The following is a 16,117-nucleotide window of genomic DNA, read 5'->3' on the forward strand; positions in this document are numbered from 1 at the left end:
AGGGGGACTTCACTGGGGGAGGGGGAAGGAAATGGGAGGTGGTGGCGGGTTGGAGGCAGAAATCTTTAATAAATAAATAAATAAAATTAAAAAAAAAAAAAGTGATCCCCTGGCTGTTTCCACTGCCCTCATGGGAGTGGCTTGGTGTGGTTAGGCTTTCATTTCTAGTCACTTCTGCTTGCTTTCCCCTGGAAATATTAGTTGGCCTAATAAGTTTATGTACAGATCTTGTCTTCTTGTTAGCACAAATAACCTTACAAGTTTGTGGAGGAGACACAGCACCTACAAATCGGCTAGCTCACCACCTTCCTCCTCAATGATCAAGACAAAGGAAGCCATCCAACCATAACACACATATATGCCAAGTCACATGACCTTGGGAGCAAAACTAGAACGACAAGGCCTCCCTCTTTCCTTTCTGCCACCGTCACACCATCCAGACTGAGGAAGACCGGGAAAATTCGGGACCACGTGAGCCACGACCGCTGCCGCATCAGTAAACATGACAGGCATCCAGGAGGCTGGTTACATTGCATCACTACAGGGTCAACTTCGACAAATATCATCCAGGTTACCTTGGGAAAGTTGGTGCGAAGCATTACCACTTAAAGAGGAACCAGAGCTTCTGCCTGACTGTCGCCCTGGATAACTTGTGGACACTGGTCAGTGAACAGACACAGGTCAAAGCTGCAAAGAACAAGACTGGAGTTGCTCCCATGGTTAACACTGTGTAATCAGGCTACTGCAAAGTTCTGGGGAAGGGTAAACTCCCTAAGCAGCCTGTCATGGTGAAAGCCAAATTATTCTGCAGAAGCGCTGAAGAGAAGATAAAGGGTGTTGAAGGTACATGTGTCCTGGTGGCTTGAAGCCACCTAGGGAGGCTAATTAAATGCTAACATTTAAAAAAGAATTTAAAAAAAAAAAACACTAGAATAGCAAAAACAACCACACACAGTATGCCAGTGGCAGACAATGGGGGAAGGCAGAAAGCTCAGAGTTCAGCTTATCCCACCTACAAAATGAGCTGAAACCCACAGCAACAAATATGTAAATTTCAGTGGCCTAGCCCCTCTGAGGTTAGCAAACCCTGCCCCGGTTGCTGTTTTCTCTCTCATGAGAAGTAAAATGGCTGTAGCCATTCTGTAGGACTTCTGAAAAGAAAAGACACATCTGCATTGTCCAGACTGAGACCAGAGTTTTGGGTCATGTTGATGGCAAGCATACATGCGCATGGCAGGAAAAGACTTGATGTGTGCCCACATGCCTTTCTCCAGGGACAGGCACAGACGGCTCCTCATTCTCAAGTGACCTCTTTTGTCTCCCTCATTCCTGGCCAAGGGGACCAGTTCGCCTCGTATGCTGTGAATTTACTATCCAAAGCCAAGTCCATCTGGAACATGAAGAATTGCCTATCTAGGACTCTATCATGACTGGTAAACTTAAAAGGAAATAGTGAACCAGAGACTTCAGGACGGATATTCCGAGCCAGGTAGGGAAGCCAACACCCCCTCAAACTTGCAGAGAACAAAACTGTTTGTTTCTGACATGTTGTGTAATCTTCTGTGTTACTAATATGAAAAGAACCTCCCTTAAAAGATTGATTAAGGGTGGGGAAATTATAACAGCAAAAACAAAACAAGTTTCTGGAATTGTTATATCTGAGGAGTGTCGCCGACATAGCTTGTAAACTGTGTTTAGGATAATTTATAGATGTGGTTTTGTGCTTGCTGGCTCCCTTCCCTTCTCCCCTTTCTGCTCCCTTGCTTTCCACAAACGGGTTCAAAATTATTCTGAGAGGGGTTTTGTTGTTGTTGCTGTCTTCGTCGTTGTTGTTGTTTATTTTTTTGGCTGTCCTGAAGGTGAAGTGGGAAGCAGCATTAAGGATGAGTTTATTGGAAGACTCCCCCAGAATTCAGTTCCCATATTCTCATGCATTAAGTCCAGGAACCACCTAGGTTCCAGGAACCACCTAGGTTGTCTTAGGAATACTTAGCCTTTTCTCGATAGATCAACTAACACCCAACATGGAGACTTTATAGAATCACAGATCCCGACAGAGCCTCGTAAATGCGCCTGAGACATTCGCTGCCTGCAAATAATCCATATTAAGCATTTCAACCACTTCTCAGCAATCCATTTTTGCTAGAACAGAGATCCCAGCCACATACCCATCAGTTACCACTGTGTGGTCAAACACAGCTTCATAAAGATTATCTGTTGCTGCAACCCTGTACTGTTCGAATCTTGTCTCCACAGAACTGTGTCTCCTCTACTGCCAGCTCATCTAATATATTCCCAAGTTACAGTCTCCAATTCTATATTTGGTAAAAAAAAAAAAAATCTCCTACACAGAACTAGAAAGGCTCTTACCATTTTTGAACTCCGTTTAAAAGATATTTTTAAAAATTAATTGAGAAAAAGAAAAAAGGCAATCTCAGAATTTACATTCCCACACACACACCGGCACAGTCTTCACTGTTTCTGATAACTATAAAATGAATGTAGAAAATGAACTGTTATAAAATGAGAGACTGAAACAGTCAAATAGCATGCACTATAAAGGCACATATACAATAGACAGGAGAATAGAATGTGTCGTTAGTTCTCCTAAGCAGACCCAGGAGAAACTGCTGACCACAGCTTGTGTAGCCTTCTAGAAGCCTGTACTTGGGGATGCATTTTGAAAGGGTCATGGTGTCATAGCATACATAGAATCCACTGCCCCGTATTTTCATAAAAATATCCAGAAAACCTATTTTTCCTTTTATCGGCTGATTTGTATTCATTGTGATCGACAAAATTAGCTTAACCAAACTCCTATTGATAGATATTTAGTATTTGGGTTTTTTTTTCACCTTTTAAATGACAATACAATCTGTATAGATATCTAGACACTTAGCCACTCATTTCCCGCCCCAGGATGGCCTGAGGAGTTTTCCTTCCTCCACTCTGGCATTCTCTCACACGTGAGCTGCTTCTCAGGGGTGATTGTGTTACTGGTGTCCACCCTGCAGTAAGAGCACTAAGAACATGAGCAGCAGACCTAGGTCCAAGCTCTGACTTGTAGTGCCATAAGACTGACCATATCAACTTCTAGTTCAGAGAGGCTTATGGATATCTGAATATAATGAGCCACATATGGCACCTGGCAATTTATAAGTTCTCAACAAATGTCCGTCTTTAAGCTGCTATCTCTTCTGTAACTGCAGAGAAAATCACTCTCCGCTCTCTTTAGGCTGCATGTTGGCAGACTTCATCAACTATTTTACACACTTGATCTCTAGTGACAATTTCTATTCTCCCTCTACTTCCAATGTGACTCTTCTCTTTCTCCAGCTTCTAGTGAAACACACTGTAGAACCTGCCATTCCAGATTAGCAAAACTCTCAGTACCAGAAACAACCTGGCCTCTCTAATCTGGTTACAGTTGCAATTTCTCTAGGAAAGTCGACTGTTGTAGTAGTAAGTACGAACCTTTCATCTATATTGTAGATTACTATCACTGGTTGTATTAATAACTTTTCAATTGCTGTTATTTTATTTGTTCTGCAAATGTCTGACGAGTGCTTGTCAATTAAATATAGTAGACCATAGCTCCCAAATATCTGACTAATACAACAGCAAACATCTTACCATCTAGTAGGGAAGAGAGAATCCAACAGCAGTAAAAAGCAATTCGGTTCCATAAGCCTAATGACCTGTCTGTAAAGCCGTCTCACTAATAGAGTCTCTTGAGCTGCATCTTGAAGGACAGCTGTTTCTGAGCTATGCTAGGGAGAGTGCTCAGAAGCAAAGAAGATGCTTTCAAATTGCAGGAGGCCATGGGAGAACTATAAGGAGTTTAGAGTGATAGGAAGAGTATGGGAATGGATGGTTACCAGAGAAACAAGACGGTAGTAAATAAAAGTGGTACTCAAAGCAAGTTCTTCAGTGTCTTTAATTGGTTGCTATGGAGACGCTAACTTCGAAGGCAGTGTAAACTTGGCTGATCTCGGTGACACATGAGTTCTACCTGCCCTATAACAACAGACCGATCCATGAGTAAAAGTTTTTCTCCTTTACTGATGGTTGCTGCCGCCTCATCTGTCACCCATAACTCAATTCCAAAATGCATTCAAAATATGAACCTTGATTTATATTATATGTGCGTCTAGTGTACCTTTTATGAAATAGCATTAAAGCAAAGAAGTTCAAATAGAAAGTCAGTCTTAATTATTTTTAACTGAGAGATGCTACTGAGCCCTAACTTAATAACCAAGTTTATAATTCACAGAAATCCCCATACCCACTCGCCCCTGGAAACATTATAAAGAAATGGCTATTCTTTATTTGGTTTTTCTTTTTTAATTATTTTATTTATGTGTGAGTGCCATGTGTTTGTGGTACAGTGGCCAAAAGCTAGTATCAGATTCCGTGGAGCTGGAGTTACAGGCAGTTGTGAGTTGCTTAATATATGGGTGCTGGGAACCAAGGTCCTACGGAAGAACAGCAAGTGCTGTTATCTGCTGAGCCATCTCCCCAGCCCCTGTTTTTCTTTATTTTTAACTGAATGAATAATAAGCAGTCCTGTGTGGTAGGCTGCTAAAGAGAGAGAGATACTGTATAATAGTATATATATATATATATATATATATATATATATATATATATATATACACACACACACACACAATAAAATAAATTATCTCCTACAAATTTAAGTCTAGTCTATGAAAATAAGCATTTCTCTGAGAGAAGCCCGAGAGCTTCCACGCATGCTTGGAGAAGGGGTTAAGCTTTAGCAGCTGACCTACAGCTCTGTTCCTCTTCGGTGCGGAGGGTTTTTGTACAGCCAGACAATGAAGCACTACCACTGTGGTGGACGTTCGGAGCCGGGACCAAGCTGGAAATCAAACGTAAGTAGAATCCAAACTCTCTTTCCTTCGTTGTCTGTGTCTCATGGTCTCTGTGTCTAAAAGTAATGTGCAAAATCTGACCTAGAAACCGATTCTGGCATTCTCCAGGGCAAAGGTAAATAATTCTGTAAGCAAAGCTGAGAATAGATTGTGCATGTTCTCTGAAGAGCAAGTGTCAGTGTAGTAATTAAGACAACAGATAGTTCCAGGCGAGGCCCTGCTCAGTAGTCAAAAGGCAATACTCAGTTTTTGTATGGGGGGAAAGGGAAGGGGAATCAGTGTGTATACACGTTCGGAGCCGGGACCAAGCTGGAAATCAAACGTAAGTGTTTTTCTCAACTGCTTCTTCTCTGTCTAACCAGGTTACTCTGTTCTTCTTTGTGTGTTTTCTTTAATGGGATTTCGGGGATTGTAACAAACTCCATTCTCAGATTAGGTGTTAAGGAGGGAAAATTGCTCCACAGGAGGCTGGCTAGTGACTAAATGTTGGCTTTCTAAACCAACATAATTAAACTGGGGAAAGAGGGATGCTTACTTGTCCATCAGGGAGGTTTTTGTAGAGGGAGAAAGGTAAAGTCTGTCACTGTGAAACACGTTCGGTGGAGGGACCAAATTGGAAATCAAACGTAAGTACATTTTTGCTCAACTGTTTGTGAACTTTGAGTCCCGTTGTGTCTTTTGTGTAAGTTGTGATGTTTTTGGTTAAATGAACTGTTCTTGGTAACCCAAAAGTTAAATAGAACAGCACCAGAATTCAGTCAATGTAGAAGCTAGACAGACAGACTGACTTCATGTCAGATTTGTGAGAAAAAGTAGGATTTGTGAAAGAGATGGGAAAGAAATAGTATTTCTCTGAATCTGGCAAACCTAACTGGACTGGCTTGAGAGGCAGATTTTGGCAGAGGGGGGCATTGACGTGAATCACTGTGATTCACGTTCGGCGGAGGGACCAAGCTGGAAATCAAACGTAAGTAGATTTTTGCTCAATTAGTTGTGGAATTTTAGTTCTGTTGTGTCATTTCTGTTAGTTTGTGATACTTTGGCTAAATGGGTCCTTCCTGGTGACCCATATACATCCATAGAAGAGTCCCAGAAAATAGCCAGTGTGGCAGCTGAGCAAAGAAATCACGCTAAGTGTGTGAGAGCAGCTTTGTGAGGGGAATGGAGAAGAAAGAGCAGGGTTTTCCCTCTGAATTGGCCAATCTAGCTGGCCTGGCTTCAGGGGCAGGTTTTTGTTGAGGGGAACATGTCAGAGTCCTCACTGTGGCTCACGTTCGGAGCCGGCACCAAGCTGGAAATCAAACGTAAGTGCATTTTTCTCTTCTTTCTTCTATGTGTAAAATCTTCGTGTTAGGAGTTAAAGTCAGTTCCAGAAATTAGCTGAGCGGCAGAAAATCTGTTGATCTTGAGAAAGTGGAACGTAGTTGGCATGGCATACGATGTCAGATTTTCTGTTTATCAGCTATTGAGATCAGGGGCAAAGAAAAAAGAGGCTTTAATTGGGGAGAAGTTAGTTAATACTGTGGTCACTGTCCAGAGACTAGATGGAGTTTAAGTAGTTATTGTCTATTGCCGTCTGAGATCGGGATCTAACTAAGTGTTGACTTCTAGAAGCTTAAGTGGGAGATTTGGGGAGAGGGGAGTGGGGACACTTCAGGATGGACAAGAGCTAAAGTCGGTTCAGCTCTAAACATGGACGTGGAAGCCAAGCTTCTCACTGAGATAAGCTGAATGACTCAAGGGGGAAAAACTATAGATAAAAGGGGGACTTGGAGCTCTGAGAACAGACGTAAATTCGTTTGTGTTGAGTTTTACATTAAATGTGGTATAGCGCAGTTGAGTGAGGGGCCTTAGGCTGCTTTCCCTCTTTTGTCTCATAGTTTTTGTCACTACAAAAATCAGTACCATGCCCTGAAGTAAAAACCAGTAAAATGTTTAAAAGTATGCCTGCTTGGCAGGTAGAAAAGATGGCTTGCTGAATAATCAGAGGAAATGTGATTCTTAGAGTCTAAAATGTGTCACAAACTGTGAAAATGAGAGACTATAGGAACAAGGTTTTGGCAGATGGTTCTTTTTTTGTCTCATTTCTACATGAATGTAAATTATAATAGTAGAAATAAAGTTTTGTCCAAATGATCAAAAAGTAAGTTAGGCTTTTTTAATGGCCAAGATTCTGCAAGATATATGGCCCTTTGTTTTCCCCCACTATTATTATTGATCATATTTTTCTACCGCCAAAAACGGTCCGGTCCGCTGCCGCCTCTTTATGACTGAATGACTTCGCGGCCATGCCGCTAAGGGCTACACGAATCCGCGGTAGCGACCTTCGCTCCGTGCGGTTCGTTTTCCTGAGGCACAGTGATGAGAGCAACGCCATTAATGGAAAGAGAATACAGATGTGATAGATAGTTCACTGACGTGGGGGAAAGGTGACTAACTGGAGATTTCAGAAATAAAATGCATTTATCATTACATTCCCTTACTTTCCCACTAAGGGACTGTAAAAGGCCGAAAAATTTCCCGTGTTATATTAAGATCTTAGTGCATATAATTCTTTACAGGTAAAATCAGTACCAGGGAAACTGAATTAACACTCATATGTCATGATAAATCTACTTTGACTGAGATCCCATTAAATTTCATTAAAACTATATGGCATATTACTCGTTAAAATAAGTTAAATTTGTGACACAAATTTTAGCTGGTTAGGTAGGCTAATTTTCTTTGTACAAAAATATGACTAATAAAAATTTAGAATAAACATATTTTCCAGTACTTTAATTCAGTGATAGAAAAATGTTTAACCTGGTTATTTTAATTCCATAACATCTAGAATTGTTTACTAATTTGTTTTTGTGGTTGAGCCTTCTGCAGTGAACCACAACTATTTAAGGATCTTTTGAAACTCTTAAAACTGTTTTAGAGTCATTTAAGTTAATTAACCAATTTTAATTACTTTAAAATGATGTCAACTCCTTTTAAAACTGCAGTTTAGTTGAAGGGGAAGCAAAGCTGCTAATAATTCTGTTGTTTTTCTTGGCAAAAGGGCTCTCGGTTTGTGTTTTTACTATTACTCTGCCACCTAAGGGTTGGCATCCCCAACAGAGGGGGATTTCCGAGAAGCCATCTGGCAGCTGCTGAAGGTCAAAAATGAAGCCAGACAGTTTCTCTGAGGCAGGTGGCCAAGATTACAGTTGACCTCTTCTGGTGTGGCTAAAAATTCACCCATGTGGTTTCAGGCCCTCAGACCAGGGCCCAGGTCTCACCTGGAGGCCTTGGTGAGACCTGAGAGAGAGTTGGTAGACATCCACCCAAACACAGACCCTGGCTCAAGGCCCCATCCTTAGGGTGGGTCTCTAGTTTGGCCACACCAAAAGAAGCCATAGAATGGTTGAAATCTGAATATTCTTGAAAGAGGCAGGAGAAAATTAAAGCCAAACTTCTGCTCCTACCTTAGGCACTTGTTTGTTCAGACTCCCAAGCACCAGGGATGTCAGATAAACTGGCCTGTTCTCTCTCTCTCTCTCTCTCTCTCTCTCTCTCTCTCTGAAGCATGGAACCACTGCAGCTGATGGGGAACCATCTCAGGGAAGACAGGTATAGAAGGAAGTCTGGGAATAGCTTCAAGGGGTCAGATGCAATTAACTTTCCAAAGAAGTAGCCAGGAGCAAGGAAATAACTCAAATCCAACAAGATTACTGGCCTCATTCTCCTATTCTGAAGAATAAATGTGCTTTCCTGTGTGTCTGTCTACAATGTGACTGTCCACATACAATGCACACAAAAAGAAACCTTCCCTGTTGCTTCATACATGCTGTGTGTTTCCTTCCTCAGGGGCTGATGCTAAGCCAACTGTCTCCATCTTCCCACCATCCAACGAGCAGTTACAGACTGGAAGCGCCTCAGTCGTGTGCTTCCTGAACAACTTCTACCCCAAAGACATCAGTGTCAAGTGGAAAGTAGATGGCAGTGAGAAGCAAGGCTCCGTGAACAGTTTGTCTGAGCAGGACAGCAAAGACAACACCTACAGCATGAGCAGCACCCTGACGTTGTCCAAATCAGAGTATGACAGCCATAGCGTGTATACCTGCGAGGCTGTTCATACGGGGTCAACCATCGTCTCGAGCTTCAACAAGAACCAGTGTTAGAGCCAGAGGTCCTGACGCACCACCACCTGCTCCCGAGGGCCATCCTCAATCTTCCCTCCTAAGGTCTCAGAGCTGTCTCCACAGCTGACCTTACAGATGTTGCAGTACTCCAAACCCTCTGCCCACCTCATCCCCCTCCCTTTCCCTGGCTTTTATCATGCTGATATTTGGGGAAGATATTGAATAAAGTGAATCTTTGCACTTGAGATCTTTGTCTCCTTTCGTCCTAAGAGGTCGTTAAGCGTTGTTTTTGTAGTTACCTGGTTTCTCTTCTAAAGAAGTTAAATATTTTGTTGCCCTGAAATCCATAACACTTAAAAAAAAAAAAAAAAAAAAAAAAAAAAAAAGAAAAATCCTCCACCTGCCCTGCGTGACTGTCCCCTACATGGCAGCCCTCTCTTAAGGTTCACATCTCACCCCTTGCCACGGTGGGTTGGAGGAGGCTTGCTTCCTAGTTTTCCTCTCCTAAGTCCTCAAAGTCCAGAAGGGGACAGTTCTCACAAGCACATATTCTGTGAACTGACTCAGCCCACCCTGAAAACTGGGCAAAGCAGTGGAGAGTTTTTACCAAGGGAAGCAGAGAGAACATAAATGAACAAGCAATAGGGAGAGGTTTATGTTCATCATAGCACCCGAGCTTCATCTGCTCTTCATTGTCTTTTTAAACATGGATCGACTCCTGTCTGCCATTGGCAATGCTGGACACTGTCCACAAGATTAAACGTATTCATCAAAATTATGGAAATGTTCCATAAAGCTGAGAGGTGATCTTTGTTGTTTCTGGCCATAATCCACTTTTACATGCCTGTCTCTGTACACCAGAAACCTTAAGCAGCAACCAATGCTTAAGGAGTAAATGAGTTCAGAGACTCATTTTTATGAAAGCCTAAAACTTGAACAACCAAAATGTTAAATTTTGGTATGTTCACAATTGAGCTACTACTCAATAAAGAGAATTAATGAAGTATAGCTAAAGCAACAACATAGGTTAGTCTCATAAACATGTTAGTAAGCAAAAAGAAGGAAGAGGCATTTGGGTATTTTTCATCCATATAAGTTTAAAACTAGGTAAAAACAAAATTAAAAATTGGGAGACACATTACTGGAGGTGGGATAAGTTATGACACAGCAAGAAGGGAACCCTGGAGATGGGGAGGGGGATATGTCTGTTTCTCAGTGTGGGCTGCCACTTTGTGAAAATTCATATTATCATACTGAGATCTATGTTCTTTCTGTATGTTTCATATTTCATAATAACTGCACATAAATAATCGCCTAATACCATGTGCATAGATAAGAAAGGACAGAAGGTATGGATCACAGGTCAAGGTCGGAAAGACAATAATGGGGGATCCAGAATCAAATGACCACATTCCTAGCTCTGCTCTCTTGTGTCCTCTATTATACTACCTTTCAGAGCTCAGACTACAAAATGTGAGTCAAACCCATGATACCTGCTTGTTGTCTCCTCCTCCATCCATCAAACTAGGAACATCCGTGTATAAAAATGGGATGAGGGAGACCTTCAGCCAAGGAATATCAATAGCTTTGTCCAGGTGTGAGGAGGCCAGTATCAAAGGTTGTATTTGGGAAGGAAGAGGATACATAACACTTACTTTCCCCCTCCACCTCTTCCTGGGGGCCCATAGGTTTAGCCCCTCATGGGATAATCCACTCAGTACACATTTACTAAGCACCTTCTCAGCCTACACTCTGAAGGAAGTACAGAAATAATTAAGACAGTATTCCTTCCCTCAGTTGATACACAATCCAGTTTTCCTACTCCTTCCCTTTCTCAATCAGCACTAGAATAGGGGAAAGGACAGTTGCCAAATTAGATACGAAACACTTTGCCTTTCTACCTCTTCAGAATATTCATTACTATCCATTTTTTGAAACTTTAGAGGTTTGGGTTTTTGTTTTTGTTTTTTGTTTTTTTTTTAATTTGTCTTTTCAAATACCACAGACTTATTCACCCGTTTCTGGGAACCAAATTTAGCAATCAACAACACCTCTAATCTGGCCATGAATGCAAAGCGAAACTCTTCTGAGAGGCAAGATTCTGAAGCCAGATCCATCAAGACCCAAACAAGAGAAAAATAGATGCATGTTGATCATGCTCCTTATAAACATGTATGTTCAAGTCTTTTTTTATTTTAATTTATTTATTTATTAAAGATTTCTGTCCCTTCCCCGCCACCGCTTCCCATTCCCCTCCCCCACCCCCAATTAAGTCCCCCTCCCTCGTCAGCCCAAATAGCAATCAGGGTTCCCTGCCCTGTGGGAAGTCCAAGGACCTCCATCCAGGTCTAGTAAGGTGAGCATCCAAACTGCCTAGGCTCCCACAAAGCCAGTACGTGCAGTAGGATATGTTCAAGTCTTAACTACAACAGTGCCCGCAACAAAAAGGAAGGAAGTATAGGTATAGGTATAGGTATAGGTATAGGTATAGGTATAGGTATAGGTATAGGTATAGGTATAGGTATAGATATAGATGCTCTGAAATAATTCTGAGCATCCTGTGCTTAATGAAAAAAACTAGTCTAATGTCACAAGACGTATTTTTTTTATTTAACAATCTTGAAATTACACCATTAGAGAGAAGGAGAACAGATCACAGATTCCTAGGAGCTAGGGATAGTAGAGACAAGCAAACAGAACTATCAAGAGAATGTCACAAAGAGAGTCTTCGAGGTCATGGAATCACTGGTGGTTATATACATCTAGATATGTGATAAAATGGTCTAAAGATGTATACAAACATTACATCAATATCAAATGTTTCATTTTGGCATTATATTATAATTATGCAATAAACAACTATTTGGACAAAGCAGATGGAGGTCACATCAAAGATGAGACCATACTAGTTAGGAACATAACTTTAAAACCATTTGAAAAACCATTTGTGTAACTCAAAGCCATTTTCTGTGACTTGAAATAACATGATGCCTGAGGTTGCCACTAAATAGATCAAATGAGACCTAAGCCTCAGAAGCAATACCCTGGCAGGTCACTGGGCAGCTCAGATAAGAGCTAGGCTTAGGACAGGCCTTGATATGCTAATGACCTACCCCCAAGGTGCTAGAGAACCAGCCTCAAGCCATGAGTGTGACAGCCCAAAGCTACTGCCCAATAAAATGAAAGGATAACTAGAACTTTGGGAAAGGTCTCTAGGATTGCTCTGTAGTGCTCCTGAGATGTGGCTTCTCTAGCCTTTGTGTTGAGACTGCACAGCCCTGGCTTTGGTGGCTGTTGAACTTCCCGAACTGTCCCTAGGTCCACATTGGCCCATCTGTCAGTGTTAGCCATTGGCCTACATTCTCAAGGACCTCCTGGACCTCCATCAGTGCCAGTCTCCCAATGCCACAGCTGAAGACAGTCACAACACACACGGATTGAGCCTGAAAGCTTCCTAAGCCTTCTCACCAAAGAAGATTCCCCTGCAGCAGCATTCTACCCAAACAATGTTCCCCACCTGGTGAGATTCTGCTTAGCTTTTATGTTAGCATGATACTAAAAGGAAGGTTTGTGTGGATAAACCAAGCATATTAGAAAGACAATCTTGTGTGGACATCCTAACTGAGGAAAGCCTTACAGCGCATAGGCCCATGCTCTCCACAATACTGAATCCAAATGCGTCCTAAATCCAATGTTTGGCTTCTTTATTTAGAGAAGGACCTTGATGATTGGAGACACACAGAGGGTGCACCATATCACTGTGGAGACAGACTGGGGTGACATGGTGGCTGTCAAGGAAGATTAAGATTGTCTGGAGCAACCAAAGGCTGGGAAAGAGGTAGGAAATGGCTTCTCCCTCAAAGCATCCAGAGGAAACCAACCCAACCAATGCTTTTTGCCTAAGACTTCTAGCCTCAGAACTGTGTGTGAGAAGCTAACTTCCTACTGTTTTAAGCCCCAGTGTATGGCAACTTGTTAGGATATAGCCAAGAAATAGTACAATGCACACAGGCAAAAGGATAGCTTAGCTTTCGGGGACCTTCCTTCTAAATTTATGAGTTGGCCCTCAGGTGTTCATGTGCCCAGAGATGACTGTGTCCACTCACAAGCCTCTACAGCCCCTCAAATTTGGACAGTTCGAATCAACATGAGCTAAAGATCAAATACACAAGAAATCCAGACTGCTTCTCTTGGTAAGTAGCATGCACGCCTTCTGCTCTAAACTAGAAACTGTGGAGCTAGCCTTCAACTGTGTCAGGTACTGGCTGTGTAAGTCCGTTACCTTGCATGAGACTCACTTTCTTATGTGTGTGATGCATGTAATGATGGCAATCACCGGGCAGGCAAGATATTATAAAGGTTAAAAGGAGCAACAAAAGCCGGGCGATGGTGGAGCACGCCTTTAATCCCAGCACTTGGGAGGCAGAGGCAGGCGGATCTCTGTGAGTTCGAGACCAGCCTGGTCTACAGAGCTAGTTCCAGGACAGGCTCCAAAGCCACAGAGAAACCCTGTCTCGAAAAACCAAAAAAAAAAAAAAAAAAAAAAGGAGCAGCAAATGTGTGGCATTAGACACACGGCAGGCCTCCTATTCAGAGTGCAGTGAGCCTGGCCAATGGATGGCCATTGTGCCTTCAGCAATGTGCAGGATGGACTATGTCTTCCGCACCAAGTCCCATGAGTCTCATGGTAGGAATTAGGTGGAAAAGATGCAGCAGGGAAAGAAAACAATGGAAGGCAAATTAAAGATGGAAAACCAGAAAAAGATGGGAGAAATGGAAACAATAATCCCCAAACTCAGGAGGCAGGGGCAGGCAGGTCTCTGTGAATTCCAGACCATCTTGGTCTACATAATAAATTCCAGGCCAGCCAGAGCTACATAGTGAGTGGGAGGAGGGAGAAGAGGAAAGGAGGAGAAGGAACTGCTAAGTAAAACTAGGAAGGGCCTACCATGGCATTCCCCACCCCTAGCAAGGAAGGTGTCCCATCTCCAGGTCAGATAGATTCTTAGCACACTGTGAGGCTTGCTTGCCAATGAGTGAGAAGAGACAGACCCACACTCGTGATGCAGAGGGGGATGTAATCACATAATAAAAAAGCCCAGACATCTTAGGAGCAGAGTGTAGATTATACTGAGACAGGAACACAGAAGGAAAGATTAGAATTTCGTGATAGTGGGCAGTGGAGCTTAGTGTCACAGACTGAGACAAGAGCTAACGCACCACCTCCTCCTGTCATTCCCGTCAAGGCATCCATGTTCCTCTACCCCTGTCCTGGTTCCTTAGGTGTGTGATTTCCCACTCTGAAAACGAAGAGCTGCCTCAGGGGTCTCGAAGTTGCTTTCCAGCCTTAATGTCTGCATCTCAGAGTGGGGTCCTCTGTGACTGGGAATGAGCAGTAATTTTCCATTTGTAACTTTTTTGTCTATAAATGAAAGAATTTTGAGGTGGGGAAGGATACATGAGCCCCTAGCACTAATGAGGAGCTATGGACAGTTGATGGCTTCTGGGGAAGGGAGAGTCAGTTTGCTTTAAAATCTGGCTTCTGGTAGATCCAACACATTCTAGTGGATGGCCTCACAGCCAGGAGAGTGCAGACGGCAGAAACTGGAGTCAATGGGTCATTTTAACAATAGAAAGAGGGCATGAAGTCGGGGTAGAGAGGTAGGGGTAGATTTGGGAGGACTTAGTGAAGGAGCTGGGTGAGTACAATTAAATGCAGGAAACTCTCAAAGACTTAGTTAAAACATTTCCTTTTGAAAGCAAGAATTTCCAGAATCAGCTGGGCTTCCTAAAATTCGCTTCTGCAAAAGTTAACAAGTTAAATAAATTGTTTTGGAGAAAAGGTAAAGGGAGCGAGGGGGATGGTGGAAGGAGATAAGGAGATGAAGACAGGAGTGGAGGAAGCTAGCGGAGGAGAAAGAGGCGGCAAAGCTGACTGATACAAGATAAGAACTGAAACAGGAAGGAGAAAAGGGAAGCCAAGATGGATACATGTTTGTCTGTGATTTGTACTCAGCCTTGGCAAAGTTATTGATGAGTCTAAGACGTAACTCTTCTCTTGTGTCAACCCAGCAGCATCTGGTTCTTACTTACAGCCAGGCCCCCAGGAAGCTTGTGTCTGTACCAAGCCCTGTTACCTTCTCATAGAAGTACTGCTTCTACTGGGCACCCTTGTGAAGGGACAGACGTTCATACTGAGATGTGTTACAACCTTTTAACGCCAAGTTTGAAGAGTTTATACAATATGTGTTTAATTAACAATTACTATGATATAATTTGCATTTTTATTACATGTCCATATGGTAATACTATGGCTATATTAGGTTAAATCAATATATTAATAAGTTTAATTTCACAGGCTTATTTTTATAATGGGAATATTAGAAATTTTTAAATTTTGTATGTGTTTTATATTCTATTTCTATCAAATAGTACTGTTTAGATTATGCTAAACTACTAAATGTGCCCTCTATAGTGATCCCAAGTTGTTTGTTGGGGGTTTTTTGTTTTGTTTTTTTTTTGTTTTATTTTGATGTTTGTTTGTTTTTTGAAACAGGGCTTGAAGCTCTAGTTGTCATGGAACTCTCTCTGTAAACCAGGCTGGACTTGTACTCACAGAGATCGACCTGCCTCTGCCTCCTGAGTGCTGGCATTAAGGGTGTGTGCCACTCTAACTGGTTAGTTATCCTAAGGTTTTTTGGTTTTGTTTTTGTTTGTTTTGTAGTTTTAACAAAGGTTTCTAGACTTGATATTAAGCATGAAGAACTAAGGTGGAGTTTTCCTGAATCACACTCTATACCTTACCAGATATTAAATAAGCGTTAACAGAAGGATACAGTTTCAGGCTAGAGGCACAGCCCAGTGGTAGTGTTTGCCAAGCATGCATTGGCTCCAGTTTCAGTCTGCAGTGCTGATTGGGGCTGGGAACAATAGATGAGAAACTGGCAAAGATTTGCCTCCAATTCTCCAGTTACTGAAAGGCTAAGTTTGAATTCCAGCCATTCATTCTTTTTTCAGCATTCTATCTCACGCTTGTCAATTGCTCTGCAGAAAATATCCTCAATGCTTTTGCTTGCGATTGTGATCAGAGCAGTTATGAAAGTATAAGTCATA

General features: G+C 42.1%; 1 gene segment (V, D, J or C); it reads left to right on the plus strand.

Annotated features, from left to right (window-relative positions):
• Positions 1–9,249, plus strand: part of LOC126491046 (Ig kappa chain V-III region MOPC 321-like) — a 97,808-nt gene extending 88,559 nt beyond the window's left edge. The window contains 2 exon segments of the V gene segment in view: positions 5,825–5,862; positions 8,730–9,249. Coding sequence covers positions 5,825–5,862; positions 8,730–9,043 — 352 coding nt within the window.
• The last annotated feature ends 6,868 nt before the right edge of the window (positions 9,250–16,117 follow it).

Source organism: Alexandromys fortis, unplaced genomic scaffold, assembly GCF_014885135.2.
Source record: "Alexandromys fortis isolate MF-2015 unplaced genomic scaffold, M_Fortis_MF-2015_v1.1 scaffold_257, whole genome shotgun sequence".
NCBI lineage: Eukaryota > Metazoa > Chordata > Mammalia > Rodentia > Cricetidae > Alexandromys > Alexandromys fortis.